The 17,767-nt window shown below is 48.7% G+C and overlaps 1 protein-coding gene across 7 annotated transcripts in view; it reads right to left on the bottom strand.

The window, feature by feature from the left end:
• Positions 1-17,767, bottom strand: part of LOC147712726 (membrane cofactor protein-like) — a 629,516-nt gene that overhangs the window by 352,527 nt on the left and 259,222 nt on the right. For all 7 annotated transcript variants that reach the window (XM_086923383.1, XM_086923385.1, XM_086923386.1 and 4 more), the window contains exon 5: positions 2,141-2,323. In XM_086923383.1, the coding sequence (XP_086779509.1) occupies positions 2,141-2,323 (183 nt within the window). The remainder of the gene's footprint in view (positions 1-2,140; positions 2,324-17,767) is intronic.

The raw sequence follows: 17,767 nt of genomic DNA on the forward strand, positions 1-17,767 counted from the left end.
ATTGAGATCTAGCTATTTTGTCTGATGCCCGATGGAGCTACCTGGTTTAGCTATAGGGGAGATAGACCGGGGTTTCCCTCCTTGGACGTCACCTACCCAGTCGGTCTTTAGACAGACTTCCTTAAGTCTCTCCTGTCGTCTCTTCCCGCATCCCTCCTCTATTTATGTCTCTCCTTCTCTCCTCTCTCAATGCATTGTGACTGAACTATTTTGTCTGATGCCCAATGGAGATACCTGGTTTAGCTATAGGGTAGATGGCCCGTGGATTCCCTCCTTGGTCGTCACCTACCCAGTCGGTCTTTAGACAGACTTCCTTTCGTCTCTCCTTGTTGTCTCTTCCCTTAGCCTCCCTTTCTCACCTCCCCTGCCCCCTCCACTACTTTTCCCTCTTCTTTCTCTCCTCTTCTAATGTATTGTCTATTTTTTGATATATTGTGTAATTCGTTGATCTTTTATGTAACATTGCTGATTCTCATGTAACGCGCTCTGATACCTTCGGGTCTAGCCAGCGCTATATAAAACTCTTTAAAATAAATAAATAAAAAGGTCGTATAAGACACCTCACCAAGCGTCAACACCATGGGTGTGGGGTCTGGCGGAAGCCGACTCCTTCAAAGTGATCAAGAAGGATCTTCTCCAAGACACTGTGGTGTCCTACTTCGACTCCGCCAAAGTTAGTTAGTTAGTAGTTGATGCCAACCCCATAGGCCTGGGGGCTGGGATGATGCAACACGCTGGGGATTTCCACTGGGCCCCTGTTGCATACGCCAGTAGACCTCTCACAGATTCATAAAAACCCTATAAACACTTCGAGAAAGAGGTCCTTACCATCATGTGGGGGTGTCACCACTTCCACTTGTATTGCCGCCCCTTCCAAGTCATCACAGACCCCAAGCCGCTGATGTTCATGGCTGCTGTTACCCTCACCCGTTTTGAACGTTCAACAACCATGACTAAGAATTGTGTCCTGAGAAACACTGCAGTCAAACACTTCAGGTAAAATTCTGATTTAAAATGCAATATTTTGCCCATTGTTGCAAAATGTTATGGATGCATGTCAAAATATTGACCAGAGAAATATCAACCCCCCCTATATAGACACTGACTCCACAATATCGACGCCCAATATATTGTCATGGTAAGCATACATTGGGAATTATAGATTTACTATTCCAACTACAGCTCTACTTACTTCGATGATACAGTGCAAGCTAATATTGTGGAGTCGATATATGTACAAATCAATATTAAAAATATTTTGTTCTGAAAATATCTTTACCAGGGAGAGAAACCCCGGATCCTGTTGCAACAATTACAACTCCTTAAACTTTAAATATTCACAGTGTGTCATTTGTACTAAGTAATTCAAAAAGATTTCACTTGCCACCTATGTTCATATCTGCCCTTTATGTAAATCCTATATGGCCTATATGGAAAGGGAAACAGCTGCAATGGATAGGACTCTCCTAGAAGAGCACTCAGCAGTAGTATGAACACCCTGCACCTCCTCTGAAATACCAAATCAAGATTCTCCTTTCCCCAGGAAGCATCCGTCCAAAAAGGATCCTCAATCTAAACTTCTAAGATTTTCATAACTTCGCTCATCCATATCTCCGATAGACCATCTGATCCTACCTTAATTCCACTTTGTAAAGCGTGAATTTATCACCTGTAAGGGTAGCTAGACGCTAGGGGCCATTGGGGAGATAAAGTGAGCTATTGCCCAGAGTCACATGATGCTGAGCTGAAGCAAAGGTTCGAACCATGAGCCCTGCACTCCGGAGCCAGCCTCTCTGGCCACTGCGCCACACCTCTCATCTCCCCATCACTTAGTACCAAGCAACGTCCCCTCACCTGAATACTCTCCGGCACAGTCTTTAGGCTATAGCCCCAGCTGCACTGGACCACTAGCCAATCGAGTTAAGGGCTTTCATCTCACTTCCTACATTTGAAAGAGCCCTTACAGGACGAACCTCTTGGCACGAGAGCCCATGGAGAACAGAAATTAGAGATTTCTAATATGGACCTTGGCCCAGCCTCTCTCAAAACCTGGTATAGATCTTCACAGCTCAGTAGGTCTTGCACTGCTAAATCAGCATTCTTGAAAAATCATAACTACAAGTGTTTTAACTTTGCTTACTTTTACATTTAGGAGCAGGGTCACTCCAGGTTCCAGCTGCTGTACAAGATATTGTTGATTTCCCAATAAGTGAAAATCCGGTTTTGCAGGAGTACGTAACTGCACGTTGATATGTAAACTCCTCCTTGTCCGCATCAGTGTGTGTGCCATCTTGTATTTCTGGTGGTTGGACACATATCACAGCTAAAGAGAAAGAAAAATAAGTGTTAGCTTGGGCTTATTTACACTGTATAGAAGAAGGGCATTGCAGATGTACCAATGTAACACACCTGGTTTCAACCTGTTGTGTTTTACTTTCTTCAGATTGTGGTATACATCGATTCTCATAAAAGGTCAAGTTACTTACTCAAATAACATAGGTCCTCTCAATCCATTTGATTATTTCAATCCACTCTGTAAATTCCATTTAACACATGGCAGAGCGTCAATCTCTCGAGTGCTAATACTTGTGTGGTTTGACAAGGTGCGCATCTCTTGTGTACCTCTACCCATTCAAAAACCAACCTTCAATATCCTGTTCTGCTGCAACTGAAGTTGGCCATCTGAATGGTGGAGAAAAAGTTCTCAGAACAAAGCATGAGATAGCAGAATGATTTTGATACAAGGGAAATATTCATCCAACTTCAGGAATTTGGTTTTCTTTGTGCATAAGATACCCTCTCTCAGTCTTCGATCATCCGATTCACAACCTCATAGGTCAGGAACAGAATTTGACAGCATACGAACATTTTAGAGTTTCAAATGTTGCAAACAACAGCAAAGCTAAATTGCTGACAACAGCTGGTGTTAAACAGGTTACAAAGAAAGCCCACTTGACAATTTTCAGACAATGTTAATGGCGTTTATAAAGTACTGGTACACCCAGACGTTTCATGACGCTGAAGTAACATGTAAGTAATAGCAGAGAACTTTCAAGATAAACCTTCCGGCCTGGATTCTGGACAGGTCAGCCATAAATCCATCAAAGCAGAGGTGAAGGCTTGTTTAAACAGCAATGTGATCACGGCCTTTCTGAAGAATACTAGGTCAGACGTAGGACGAAGGTTGGGAGGAAGATCATTACACTCTACTGGGCAAGGCTAGAAAATCTAGGACCCTTGTAGCGTCCAAAATCTTAATATGTTCTGCAAGTTGAAGAGTTCGTGGAGGAGAATATTTTAGAACCCTTTTAGAACCAAAGCTAGGGGCGAGCCCATGTACTGTTTTAAATACGGAACAGAGGGGCATATTAGCAAGAAACTCGTTAAAATTATCACTGTATTAGCGGCAGGAAACTGCCGCTAAAACGGCGATAAATGGCTTGCTAATATGCGTTATAGAATTCCAATAGAAGCCCAGGTTAGATGTGCAGGACATCTAACCTGGGTTTCTATTGGAATTCTATAACGCATTTTAGCAAGCCCATTATCGCCGTTTTAGCTGCAGTTTCCTACCGCTAATACGGTGATGATTTTAACGAGGTTCTTGCTAATATGCCCCAGCATGTTTTAATCTGTAGTGTTGTTGTATAGGCAGACAGTGCAATATCTTCAGGAGAGGAGTGGTATGAGATTTCCTGGGTGATTAAAAACCAGTGTGGCTATAGAAAGTCGAATCATCAGTAATTTAGAGAAATCTCCCTTGGATATGTCAAGATAGGTAGCACTGGCATAGTCCAGGCAGGATCCAGTTACTGCTTACATAGGGCCCGATTCATAAAGGTAAAGTTAGACGAAAGTCTAACTTTATGGCTATCGATATTCGCAAAGGCATTTCTTACTCGTAAATGCCCTTTGTGAATACCGAAAGTCGTAAAGTTTAATTTTCGTCTAACTTTTGAATCGGGCCCAAAGTTTTTAAGGCATTGATTGAAAAGTGAGTATGTAATTTCCAAACCTTCCTTAAGGTAAAAATGCATTTAGACACAAAAGAATTAATCTGAGACAGCAGGTTGCCACAGTTACTCCCACGCTTTTAGAGCCAAGTTGGGTTTGGGAACAGGTCTCCTTTCAAAATGCCAATAAAGCTGAGTCCAGAGCCCTGAATGGCAATGCTCAAGTAAACAACTCCTAAATATATACTTTTTGACCTGTAGCCATGTGACATACAAGAGAGATATCAAGCACAAAGAATTTATTCAAAGCCTTAAAGTTCAAAGATGATGCATATGGAAGTCTGTGACCATACGATTAAATCATCAATTACAGTCAGTGCTAAAAAAGGTCCTTTTAAAAAAAAAGAAAATATTTGATATTACTTGATTGAGGCAATAGTCAAAATGTTAGAGAACTTTGTCGAATGGCTGTAGCTGCTGAGCCACAAAATGTTCTATACACCTTGCCTACTTCTCTCTGTACCTAGTCAAACAGAATTTAAAGCAACAGAAGGGTGCTTTTTAGGTCAAACCTACCAGAATTTCAAGGAACAGAAGGGTGCTTTTTAGGTCAAACCTACAAGACCCCATTCGTTTTAGCATAATACCATGCTTTCACCGTTTGTGTTCTATGGACTAGTGACTATGCTGATTACTTTGTTTCTTATAATATGTTTGCTTGTACTAGCTAAGATACTGCGTTTGAGAACACTGCATTAGTGAATAAATATTTCAACTATGCACGCGTCCTCTTCTACTCCTTGTTCTGGATTGAAATGATTGTATAACGAAAGAGTGTTCATGTGTTCCACATTACCTGAGGTGTACTAAATCCATGTTCTGGTTTGTCTAAGCATTGGGAGTTTGTGATAACCAATGAGACACTGTAGCTAGTCTGGTAGGAGATTTTGGGTACTAAGGTGAGTTTTGGCACACCCTAATTCACTGAGGTTCCAAGTCTCTATGCACAGTTCTGTATGGGCACAGAATCCCTGCGACAACACGGTGCCTTTATGTTGTGGCTCAGCACTATTTTCTTTCACTTGTGTTTGGCAATGGCAGCCGCGTGTTCATTTTTTGCATCGGGCTTCCACTTCACTTAGCTTTTGAAGCGCTGACATGCCGCTTTCCTAGCCATCATAATAAGCTGATATCAGAGTAAGATAATGCGGAATGCAGGCTTCATTGCAATCCTCTATGTGCATTAAAGTTGAGCGGTGTTAATATTTTCTCAAACTCCCCCTACACAGCCCAACAGTGTGTGACAGAATGTGTAACAGCCGCTAACACTGTGAGCAGGCCTCCCTTTTTAATTACATCGCCCTGGGCAAGGGAACGGGTGCTAGCAAGTTACAATAATAAGTTACCGACAGAACGCCTCACTGTATGAGTGCTTTTTTTTAACGGTCTCCTTTAACTGGTCGGTGAGCACTTTTTTTTTTACATTCCACATTGGTGTCCCAGACAGCGGTAGCAGCAGGGAAAGGGCGTGTTACTGAAACCAAGGTTGTGATTTTTGTCCAGTTTTTACTGAAGATGATGAAAGAATCAGTCATCATGCAGAAATTCAAACAAGTGACTTGCAATTCCCTACAACAAGAATTTGGCGGACTGAGCTGACTTAGAGCAGGGACTTTTTGCATGCGATTCAGGTGCTCAGTAAAAGGCAGCTGTTTTCCTCTAAATAATGGAATACGGTCTTCTATAAGTTACAGTCTTGTACTGCCAGAAACTATCTTTCCCTCCCATACAATCTTTTGACAGTATTTTTACCTTTCATCCTTTTGCCCATGTGTGCGTTATACAAATACCAAAAATAATCACTAGGCATGGGCAAAATTGGGTTGCCATAATTTACGTAATTTGTGGAATTTTAAGCCTGCTACATGAAATAATGCAAAATTGAACGTGCAATTTGTGGTAAAAATGTACTGCAGACGAACGGGAACAACAGAACGCGAGTAGCCTCCCTAAATCTGACCGCAGAGACGAGCAACGCAGCGACCGGTTATCCTCAAGGTCCTGGCCACACAGATACACCCTTCAGTGTCTTTTTTGCTTTATCCATCCATTTGCAGCTCCCGTATCCTACGCCTGCACAGCCCTGAAGAGTCACAGGTATCCCCTGTGGACGAAACACGTGTCGGCTGGCGTTGTATTTAAATGAAGATAATGTCTACATAAACAAAGTGTTGATCACTCAAACGGTGTCATCTTGATTTTCTGTAACCCGCTCAGTATCATTACTGTTTATCCTTACACGTGTGCACAGTACCTGTTATATAGAACGCGAGTAGCTGATGTTCACTGAATTTGAGTAAATGCGTCCTTGCACCAAAAATTTACACATTTCACATCACAACATAGTACAAAATTATGGATTTGCATTTCAAGTAATTAACGCAATTTTGTGCACTTTTGCCTTAATTTTGTGTAATTACACGTAAAATAAATTATGTAGATTTTGCACTCCCCTATATACATGTAGATGTACATGATTTAGACAGATTATTTTCCAAGTGAAAGATAGAAAATGCAGTATTAATTGCAAGCAGGGATAAAGTCAATCGGTCCGACTTTTGATTAGTAAAGTGCTTTGTAATTGGTGGGTAAGAAGGTGTATAGTTGTTTATACATTGCTATGCACTTTATATCTATCCCTCTATGTGAGGAAAATAGAGCCAGGTGAATATTCACCCTTCACCCACAAAGTCTGGAAACGTCACCCTCTGTGAAGAGGATGACGCTTCCCATGATCACCAAGGCAAGGTTTTAGCTACTTACCCTGAAATTTGTACTTTGGACTTTTTCCAGCCTCGGGGTGTACCAGCCTTTGGTTTTCCAAGGTAGGACAGTTGACATAAAAAGGTGGAGACTGGGGTGATGCTCAAACTCTGCAAGCAAAATCTATGAGGGTGTAGGACCAAGTGAGTTCGCTCGGAAGCAGGAGATGGCGCATAATGTTAGACTCAGAATCTGATTAGGAAACATGTTTCAGGAAGGGTCTCTGTTGGAGGCCACAGCCACCCACCGAATGTTGCCATAGTAGGTTTCTCACTGCTGCAAAATTCTGCTGAAGCTGCTAATATTTTTAATTACTTTGCAGTATCGCACATCACACAATTAAAACATGATTTAAAGTTCCAAGTTGCTCGAGCCTGTAACCCCTTTTTAAAATGTCAAGTAGCTACATTTAACAAAACGTTCTGTATCAGTTGCATTCTTTAAATGTATACTTTGTTTTACACAGCTGCATGGTTTAAACCAGGGGTACTGTGGCGGCCCGGCAAGCCTTTCCTGGCGGCCCGCGGACCCCCGAGACATCATACCTGTGTTTTACGTTTTTTAGGTTTTGACTGGCCATGCGCTTTGCGCATGTGCCAAAAAACCTCTTGAGTTGTGTGTGTGGGTTTGGGTCGGCCCTCGTCATTCATTGGCTGGCTCCATAAATGGAGCCTAGCCATTGGACGAGGGGCCTGTCCGTCAATGCCGGACCAGACACGGGGGCGTTCCCGAGATTCTTTGGCTTTTGCCGACGTCACGCGACGCCGGGAACGCCCCCGAATCTGTCCCGGCATTGAGCCGGCACCCTTTCCTGCTTGCGTGAGTGCTTTGCCGTCCATGTCCCCTCCCGCCCCCCGTGTCCCCTCCCGCCCCCGTGTCCCCTCCCGCCCCCCCTCCCGCCGTCCGTGTCCTCTCCCGTTGCAGACTGCAGGAACACGGAGCACGGAGCTTCCCCCGCCGCCGAATACACGCAGGCAGGCAGCAGGAGTCTGGAGGCTAAAGGCTGGATGCTGAGTCGCTTCTCACTAAAAGCGAAGGTGAGTGAGATGGTGTCCTCCTCTCCCCACCTCTCCTCGGCTCCTCAGCTCCTTGCCTCGGCTCCTCTGCTCCTCTGCTGGCCTTTGCTCCCCTGCTCCTCGCCTCCGCCTCCTCGCTCCTTGCTCCTCGCTCGTTCGATTCTCTGACCCTGCACAGCAAGTATTGAAGAAAACAAGGGCTACCGACCGCCGTCCGTGTCCTCTCCCGCCTCAGACTGCAGGCTGCAGGAACACGGAGCACGGAGCTTCCCCCGCCGCCGAATACACGCAGGCAGGCAGCAGGAGTCTGGAGTCTGGAGGCTAAAGGCTGGATGCTGAGTCGCTTCTCACTAAAAGCGAAGGTGAGTGAGATGGTGTCCTCCTCTCCCCACCTCTCTTCGGCTCCTCAGCTCCTTGCCTTGGCTCCTCTGCTCCTCTGCTCCTCTGCTGGCCTTTGCTCCCCTGCTCCTCGCCTCTGGGATAAACTAAAATACGCTTAATGTAAGTATAAACAATTTACTTAGCCTGTGGTTATCGTAAGCAAGTAATGGCTCTGTCACGCCTGTCAAATATTTCACTCGCATGGTGTAATGACATAATTTGTGATTAGATTTGTACTTAATTTCCATTAATGTTACTAGTTGCTGCACGTCCTATTATCTCGCTGCCATGGAACAGTGCCTCAGAGACAAAGAAACAGCGAAACGTTTTTCATAAGTGCACATCTGATTGTTGAAACAATGCATCTCTTAGCCCAATGAGTGAGTTGGTGCCTCGCTCTCCTTTTCTACCTGCAAAAGAAAGCACAGCTTGGTGCAAAAAAACGAATAGGACTTTTGTATAGCAAAACATATTTGTGCGTGGTGGAAGCAATGGATAAACTGTTGGGGGCGTGATTATGTGGTGAAGCATCAGACTTTAATTTACACACATGCATTCTATCATGAGTACATTCTATTATAGTACGAACAACCCAAACACCAACGGCGAACTAGTTAACTGCACCTCACACAAAGTTCCAACCAATTAGGACCTGGTGTGCTTCTTTTCCAGTGCCCGCCTATATACCGCTGCCAAGCAGAAATCGATTTTCACAAAGAAGTGGAATGGTGCTACTTGCAAATACATAGTTCTGTTGCATGTTTGTTATAGTTTGATTTGCCAGTAAAGATATCCTAATTAATCTCATTTGTGCTTTTCTAAGTATTCTTAGGCAAATGCTTTTTCTCTTGAAGCGTCTCGGGTATTCATGGATTGAAGTGTAACGCTTTTTCCCGTAGACAAGTTAAATGAGACAGGGCAACAGAATGCATTTACAGCACATCATTTTGCTTACCTGAATAATTGCTTCATCTGCCTCCTTTATAATGGCACACTCTATTTTCTATTCCTCTTTTCCATACGTTGAGTCTTGTATTAAATGGATTCCGTTATTTGATGTGAATTTTTTTATGTGCTAGTGAGATTGTATTACAGTGATTTTAACCTGGTTTTTGAAGGCTATCTGCTAATGCTAGTCTGTTGTCCCTCAACATGTTTACATTTAGTTAGTTGGTCTCTTCTGCTTTCTGCTTTTATTGTGCTATTTGCTTATCTTCTTGTGCTGCCATCTTGATGGGTTTCAGCTTTCTTGTACTGTTCCAGCTCTCCAACCTGCAAGGATATAATAGTGATGTGTGGCCAACTAGTAGGTCTGCTAGTGGCAAGCACGTCTATGTTGGTAGGGGGCACATATGCTAGCTGTAAGCCCTTCAGACTGGAACTTCTTGCTCTGTCATCAGATTAACACCAGCTTGTTACCCAAACGTCAAAATATTAATCCATCAGTTAGGGAGGTGGAAAGATGTTGGTTTCTCGGGTACGCTATAGAGATTCTTTCAACTTAAAACAAGCCTCTGATATAACTAAAGATGTTTTTGCTGTTCACTATTTTTGATAGGTTCCTACGTGATGGAATCAATTGCAGTGTACTAAAAAAAACAGCGAATACGCGCTGCTCCAGGGAAATGGTGCTACTTGGCCAGTTGGTGGTTTGACAAATTAGACCATAAAATCCAGCGGTCATGTCTGAAATATCTATGTTTTCAGTGCTTTGCTTTTTCCTAGATTCATTTGTATTGACTAAAGGAACTAGTCAAGTTCCAACCTCTATTTCCATGGGTGATCAATCCTCTTGGGTGGAAATGAGCATGAGTGCGCTCAAGGAGTACTGCTTTAAAATCTGTACTTAACGCAGCCTTCCCACAGTTTACATGCTGGAATCAACTTTTGCAGTTAGACACCCCATTAGCCTCATGATTACCTACATTATATATCAGAAGTGCAAAGAACCAGAACAGTTATAAAAGCCTTCAAGGGGTGTGATCAGTTGTACAACCTGCACCTTCCCATTGGGGGTCAGACTCCATGTTCAGCTGTCTGGGGTTGTATGGGGCAAGGGAGATGGGTACGGGTGAGTGGAGGGAGGAGAATAGGGAACTGCAGGAATAGATGTTGATAAAATTGCTGTAAGAGTGTACATTTCTCCAGCAGCTCCCTGATTGCCTTTCTTAACCCCCCTCCCCCTCCAATTATCCACAAAGGACCCAGTATGGCCTTGGTCTACTGTGTCTTCTGAGGGGAAGCTGTCCAAAGAGTGCCTCAGAAACTTGGTATCCATTGAGGGGTTTCTTAGTCCTGCCTGTCTTGTCGCCCAGCCTGAGATAGGGGGGCGTAATCCGATTCAGAGGCGCCTGAGTATCGGGGTTCAACGAGGTTTCTGTGTTCAGCGAGGAAGTCTCTCCATATGTCCCTAAACTTGCCAAGTTGGTGGTTCAAGTCGGCTATTGTTTGTATGCAGCTATATTGTACATCTCCTGTAGCAAGGTGTTAGGCGTAGGGCTAGTTTGTTTCGGCATAGTGGTAGTATACAGATATTGGCCAAGGCCATACCAAACCATCTGTATTTTTAGTTTGCAATAAATGGATATTGATCAGAGTTGTAAAAAAGTTATTCTGTGCTATTAGGGTGCCCTTGATGGTTACAGTCTGTATGAATGTGGTCGTAGTAGAAGCCTAGTATGTGGTCCAAGTTCGGCATCTCCCCCCCCCCCCCAAAACTGATTGTTGTCCCCCTTCGGTGATCCACACCTCCAACACGCTTTAGGGTTTATTAGGGACCTGCGGGGTGGCCCGTGCCATTTGTGTAGCACTTTAAACATGCTTCCCTGAGGCATTGGTGGTCTTGGGTAGCTAGGTCTGCCAAATCTTTTTCTTTGAGTTTGTGATCTATAGCCTAGCTTATCTCCAAGCCTTCAACGCAGAGACCCTAATCAAGGCCTGCTGCCACAAGGTGTCTGGATAGGGAGAGCTGGCGGGACCAGGCGAACGTGGCACATCACAGGCCCTAACTTGCTCCCTGCCAGACTACGGAGGAGCCTACTGACCAGAGTCTAGGTGCGGAGAGTTGTGAGCACCGTGAAATATATCCCTGCCCACTGCTGTGCCTGAGGCCCGGGACACTCACCATACACACTACTCGAATCAAATGACTATCCAACCGGTGTCCCGGCGGGGACGCAGTAACTACGGCGCTGCTACACCACCGGGCCCCTTTTCTTCTAGCATCTGTTGCGGGGCACCTCGCCCTGGGAGAGGTGGTTCAGGGAGCAGGGGCGGGCGTCCCCAGGTGCAGGTGCGGCTCCTGTAGTCTAGGGGGAGACCCCTACAGCTCTGCTGGGGCCTACCTGCTCTGCTGGCCGTGGGCTGCGTTGCTATCTTGCTCCTAGGCGGCCTTCTCAGACAAAGCGGGCACTGGCTATTTCCGACTGCCCTTCCTGGTGCCTGCTCTGCGCCTTGTTGCCTACCTACACAGTGGAGACTGTCCGGTCGCTGGATCCCTGGGAGCTGTGCTCAATGGCCCATGAACAGAAATGTACCGCCACTGGACTCTGGCCACGCAGAAAAGCCTCTCCCCACCATCCTTACTTGCCGCACCGCCTGGCCTTCTCCAGTCATTCCTGTGTGGGGGGGCTCGCAGTGTGTGGGGGGGCTCGCAGTGTGTGGGGGGGCTCGCAGTGTGGGGGGGCTCGCAGTGTGGGGGGGGCTCGCAGTGGGTGGGGGGCTCGCAGTGTGTGGGGGGGGGCTCGTAGTGTGGGGGAGGCTCGCAGTCTGTGGGGGAGGCTCGCAGTCTGTGGGGGAGGCTCGCAGTGTGTGGGGGAGGCTCGCAGTGTGTGGGGGAGGCTCACAGTGTGTGGGGGAGGCTCACAGTGTGTGTGGGGGGGCTCGCAGTGTGTGTGGGGGGGCTCGCAGTGTGTGTGGGGGGCTCGCAGTGTGTGGGGGGGCTCGCAGTGTGTGGGGGGCTGTGTGTGGGGGGGGCTCTGTGTGGGGGGGGCTCTGTGTGGCTGTGTGTGTGGGGGGCTCTGTGTGGGTGTGTGTGTGGAGGGCTCTGTGTGTGTGTGGGGGGGCTCTCTGTGGGTGTTTGTGTGTGGCATTTGCGAGAGATTAAGCTATTGGCATTGAAAATGACAATGCCATTTATTTATGTTAAAAAAAACATAAATAAAAATAATGCCAAGAGCAATGCCAATAGCTCTAACTTTAACAAAGGCAAAACCATTGCATTGTAAATGCTTGTTTTAAGGGTCTGCAGCAGCGCGAGAGACTCTGCTGCTCTGTGGGAGCTGACGGCCGGGCGATCCTAGCAATGGCCAGAGTAAAGCTGCTGGGGCCTAAGAAGAGGTGAAATACAAAGGCCACATTAACATGCAAATGGTCATTTAAAGACCTGTTAAGAGCTCGGGTGCGGCTGTGAGTGTGTGTGCGCCCCGGCTGGCACACAGGCAGGGTGAGATGACAGAGGGTGACAGAGGGAGGGGGAGGTGGACGGAGAGGGAGTGAGAGAGAGTGAGTGTGAGAGGGAGTGAGTGAGTGAGAGGTAGTGAGAGTGAGTGAGTGAGAGGGAGGGAGGGAGTGAGTGGGAGGGAGGGAGTGAGAGAGAGGGAATATTGAGTGTGTGAGAGGGAGGGAGTGAGTGAGTGAGTGAGTGGGAGTGAGGGAGTGGGAGTGAGGGAGTGGGAGTGAGGGAGTGGGAGTGAGGGAGTGGGAGGGATGGAGTGGGAGTGAGGGAGTGGGAGGGATGGAGTGGGAGTGAGGGAGTGGGAGTGAGGGAGTGGGAGTGAGGGAGTGGGAGGGATGGAGTGGGAGTGAGGGAGTGGGAGGGATGGAGTGAGTGAGCGGGATTGAGTGAGTGAGTGGGAGGGAGTGAGTGAGTGAGAGGGAGTGAGTGAGAGGGAGTGAGTGAGAGTGAGTGAGAGGGAAGGAGTGGAAGGGAGGGAGTGAGAGGGAGGAGGGAGTGGGAGGAATGGAGTGAGAGGGATGCAGTGTGTGAGGTAGAGGGAGTGAGAGAGGTAGAGGGAGTGAGTGAGGTAAAGGGAGTGAGTGAGGTAAAGGGAGTGAGTGAGGTAGAGGGAGTGAGTGAGGTAGAGGGAGTGAGTGAGGTAGAGGGAGTGAGTGAGTGAGAGTGAGAGAGGGATGGAGTGAGTGAGAGGGATGGAGTGAGTGAGAGGGATGGAGTGAGTGAGAGGGATGGAGTGAGTGAGAGGGATGGAGTGAGTGAGAGGGATGGAGTGAGTGAGAGGGATGGAGTGAGTGAGAGGGATGGAGTGAGTAAGGTAGAGGGAGTGAGTGAGGTAGAGGGAGTGAGTGAGAGTGAGTGAGAGGGAGTGAGAGGGAGTGAGTGAGAGGGAGTGAGTGAGAGGGAGGGAAGGAGAGGGAGGGAGGGAGTGAGAGGGAGGGAGTGAGAGGGAGGGAGTGAGAGGGAGGGAGTGAGAGGGAGGAAGTGAGAGGGAGGGAGTGGGAGGGAGTGAGTGGGAGGGAGTGAGTAAGAGGGAGTGAGTGAGTGAGAGGGAGGGAGGGAGTGAGTGAGAGGGAGGGAGGGAGGGAGTGAGTGAGTGAGAGGGAGAGAGGGGGAGGGAGTGAGTGGGAGTGAGAGGGAGGGTGGGAGTGAGTGGGAGGGAGGGAGGGAGGGAGTGAGTGAGAGGGAGTGAGTTAGTGAGAGGGAGGGGGAGGGAGGGAGGGAGTGAGAGGGAGGGAGTGAGAGGGAGGGAGGGATGAAGTGAGAGGGAGGGAGTGAGAGGGAGGGAGTGAGAGTGAGAGGGAGGGAGTTTGAGGAGGGAGAGGGAGTGAGACAGACCGGGAGGGAGAGGGAGTGAGGTGGAGATAGAGTGGGAGGGAGAGGGAGAGGGAGGGAAAGGGAGGGAGACGAAAAGGGAGTGAGACGGAGAGGGAGTGAGAGGGAGGGAAAGGGAGGGAGACTTATAGGGAGGGAAAGGGAGGCAAAGGGAGGGAGACTGATGGGGATTGACATGGAGGGAACGGGAGGGAGACTGATGGGGAGTGAGATGGAGGGAAAGGGAGGGAGACTGATGGGGGGTGAGATGGAGGGAAAGGGAGGGAAATGGAGGGAGAGGGAGGGAGAGGGAGGGAAAGGGAGGGAAAGGGAGGGAAATGGAGGGAGAGGGAGGGAAAGGGAGGGAGACGGAGAGGGAGTGAGAGGGAGGGAAAGGGAGGGAGACGGAGAGGGAGTGAAGGGGAGGGAGAGGGAGGGAGAGGGAGTGAGAGGGAGGGAAAGGGAGGGAAAGGGAGGGAAAGGGAGTGAGACGGAGAGTGAGAGGGAGGGAGACGGAGAGGGAGGGAGAGAGAGAGTGGGAGTAAGAGAAAGGGAGGGAGACAGTCAGAGTGAGACAGAGGAAGACAGGAGAGAGGGAGGGAGAGAGGGAGAGAGAGCTATAGAGAGGGAGGGAGACTGAGAGAGAAAGAGAGAGAGAGAGAGATGTGTGTATGCCGGCTCAGTGGACGAAGGCGTCCGCTGCAGGTACCTGTGATCAACCTCATGGTCAGTTTTATGTTGTTGCTCTAGCCCGGCCCCTCCCCCACTGACCCCGCCCCCACCGATGCGGCCCTCGGACACAAACCAAACTGTAAATTTGGCCCCCGAGAGAAAGTTTGTGAGTACCCATGGTTTAAACAATACTGCCCAATAATTTCGTACTCCAATGCTGCTTAATTCCATTGGCCCTACCTACAATTCATCAAGTGAAATCAAAATTAACATATTTTGAACATTTTATTACAATATATTTGTTAATAAGGATTATTACAAATAAAAATGTAAAATAAAAAAATAAAAAACATATTTACCTGTGACTTTTTTTTCATAGTCTTGTGAAGCACACTGTATTCTAATTTGGATTTAAAGAACACTCATTTAATACCTAAATAGTGTTCGCTGAGTAGTAATTAGTAGATAGTTCTGAAATCACTCAGCTGGTCCGACCTTTCGGACAAAAAATTAAAGCAGAATAGTGTGTATATTCTTAGGGTAATTGAATTATCAGGATCAAGTTTCTAAACTCTGCTAATGACTTCAAGAGCTTGATGATGTCTGATGATGTGAAAATGACTTCTACAGTAGTTGGATGATCATCCAATGACTCTGGGATGGCTTCTAAAGTAATCATGTTGGACCTGGGTTGTTTAAGTAGCATGCAGCCTGCTTGCTCTCTGGTTGGGGCGAGGGGGCCAGTATCCACCCATGCAGGCATGAGACAGTTATTGTATTAAAAAAAAACGCACCAGGTCCTTAATACTGACAGCCTTTACAGGCACGAGTGAACATGCAGCACAGCACTGCTGGAGGCAGAGGGGGAGGGGCCGGGAGGCAGGCAGGCTTGAGTTACACCGCAGCTCCCTGAAGAGTTCAAGTCACAGTTAAGGGGGAAGAGCAAGCTGATGCATGTTAAAAGGAATGAACGCTACATAACTTGTTTTCAATCTGCATCATGCTTTCAGTTTAAGTGTGAGACATGGCACTGCAGCGAATGCGGCCCTCGGGGAAAGCAGGTCGGCAGACCAGTCTTTTCCCCGGGGTGTTCGCGCGACAGGACAGGAAGTTAGGGGGTGGGATTAGGGGGTGAGGGGACAGGAGGGGAAGGACTTCCTCTTCCTGTCCCCAGTGCCTCAGGGATTAGCTTAGTTTGTTCAGCGGTATTTTTGGTAGTTAGTGTAGGCGGGGAGAGAATTCTTGGCGGAGCGCGTCGCCACTGGTGCCCCGGTTTGTGGCTCGAGCAGGTTCGCAACAAAGAAGCGTAGGCGAAGCGGAGTGCGTCGTCATGGCAACGCCCGATGCCGAGGCGGTGCAGGCGGCCCTACAGGTACTCGGCCGGGCTGGGAGGGCCGACCTCCTCCAGCCCGGCGTTTTAGAGCAGGCATGGGTCGGGATGACCCGACCACATAGGGCCGCTTCAGCAGGGGTTTCCGCGGCCGTCACCGCATGCTTAGACGAGCCTCTGGGGGCTCGAGGAGGTGTATCAGTGCGGGGGAGGTGCAAAAAGGAGCAGGATGCCCCCAAACGTGGAGGGAGGCGGCTGAGCCTCCCTGCTCGCAATACAGAAGGCAGTGTGGTGCAGGGTAGGGAGGGTGGCCCTGGGGAGGGGCTCAGGGCCCATCTGCAGCCTGTGAGGGTTTTGGTCCCATTGCCTCCCCTGGTGGAGGGGTCAGGAGGGGGGCAGCTAGTGGACTATGGTGAGAGTAGTGAGGGCAGTGGGGAGGAGGACCTGGGAGACTGGGAGCAGGCGGCTGGGGAGGATTTCGCCCTCATGCTGTCGGAAGGGGAGTCTGGGGGGGGGAGGAAGGGGGCCTTGCCAGGGGGCAGCCAGTGGCATGGATTTGGAAGCATGAATACGTTGATGTTTTTAAACTCATGCACAGGGAGATTCTGGCGACGGGGGGGTCGAAGGAGGAAGTGTGGGAGTTGACCAGGCGGTCGAGAGTGCAGGTGACAATGGAAAATTGGACGTCGGCCTTTTTGATCTATGCGAATATCTAATGTGAGAAGCACGCGGATCGGGCGATTGCGCTATTTAAGTATATGGACGTGATTAGGAAGGCGCAGTTGCATTTCGGGGGTTTTGCCTGGTTGAGCTATGACGAGGAGTTCAGGGCCAGGATTAGTGTTAACCCGGACAAGCTGTGGGGGGACGTTGACCAAGAACTCTGGGTTCAGTGGATGTCATCGACGCAGGCGGCGGCTTCTACACATACGGCCAGTGGTCTTCCGGTCGCCTATCGGTCTTTTCATTCGCGCCCCGCCCAATCTGGGGCGGGTGGGTCGCGGGTTACCGGAGGGCATGGAGCTCAGGCGGTGTGGTCAGGGGCAGCCAGACAGCAGTACAAGCCGGGATCCACTGGGGCCTACTGGGTCTTTAATAAGGGATTCTGCAATCGGCCTTCCTGTAAATTCAAACATGAGTGTTCCAAGTGAGGGGGACATCACGCGGTCATGCAATGCCTCACGCTGTCTACACCCTCAGAGCAGTGGAAGATTGCAAGAGGCAGGGGACAGGCTGGGCCGAAGGGCCCATACTCCGGTTAGGGTGGAGGCCATGGGTCCATGGCTCTCCCGGTATCCTGATAGAGAGGCTGCGGTGAGACTGTACTGGGGGTTTGTGGAAGGTTTTTGGATTGGCTATCAGGGGCCGAGGGGGCAGCGTTGGGCTGAGAACTTGCGGTCGGCAAAAGAATTGCCGGAGGTAGTTGTGCGCAAATTGAAGGAGGTTTTGGAAGGCAGGATCGCGGGTCCGTTCGATGAGTGGCCGATGTCGGATCTCATGGTCTCCCCTCTGGGGGTGGTGCCCAAGAAGGAGCTGGGGGAGTTCAGGTTGATCCATCATCTGTCGTGGCCGGAGGGAGGTTCGGTGAATGACTTCATCGCGGAGGAGGACTCCAGGGTCTTGTATGCGTCGGTGGATGATGCCATCGGTTTGGTGCGGGCCTGCGGGAGGGGGGCGGAGTTGGCCAAGTGTGACATCAAGTCGGCCTTTCGCCTCCTTCCCATTCATCCGGCGGATTTTTCCTTGTTGGGGATGCAGTTTGATGGGGCCATTTTCGTTGACAAGGTGTTGCCGATGGGTTGTGCGGTTTCTTGCGTGCTCTTCG

Source organism: Lissotriton vulgaris, chromosome 5 (assembly GCF_964263255.1).
Source record: "Lissotriton vulgaris chromosome 5, aLisVul1.2, whole genome shotgun sequence".
Lineage (NCBI taxonomy): Eukaryota > Metazoa > Chordata > Amphibia > Caudata > Salamandridae > Lissotriton > Lissotriton vulgaris.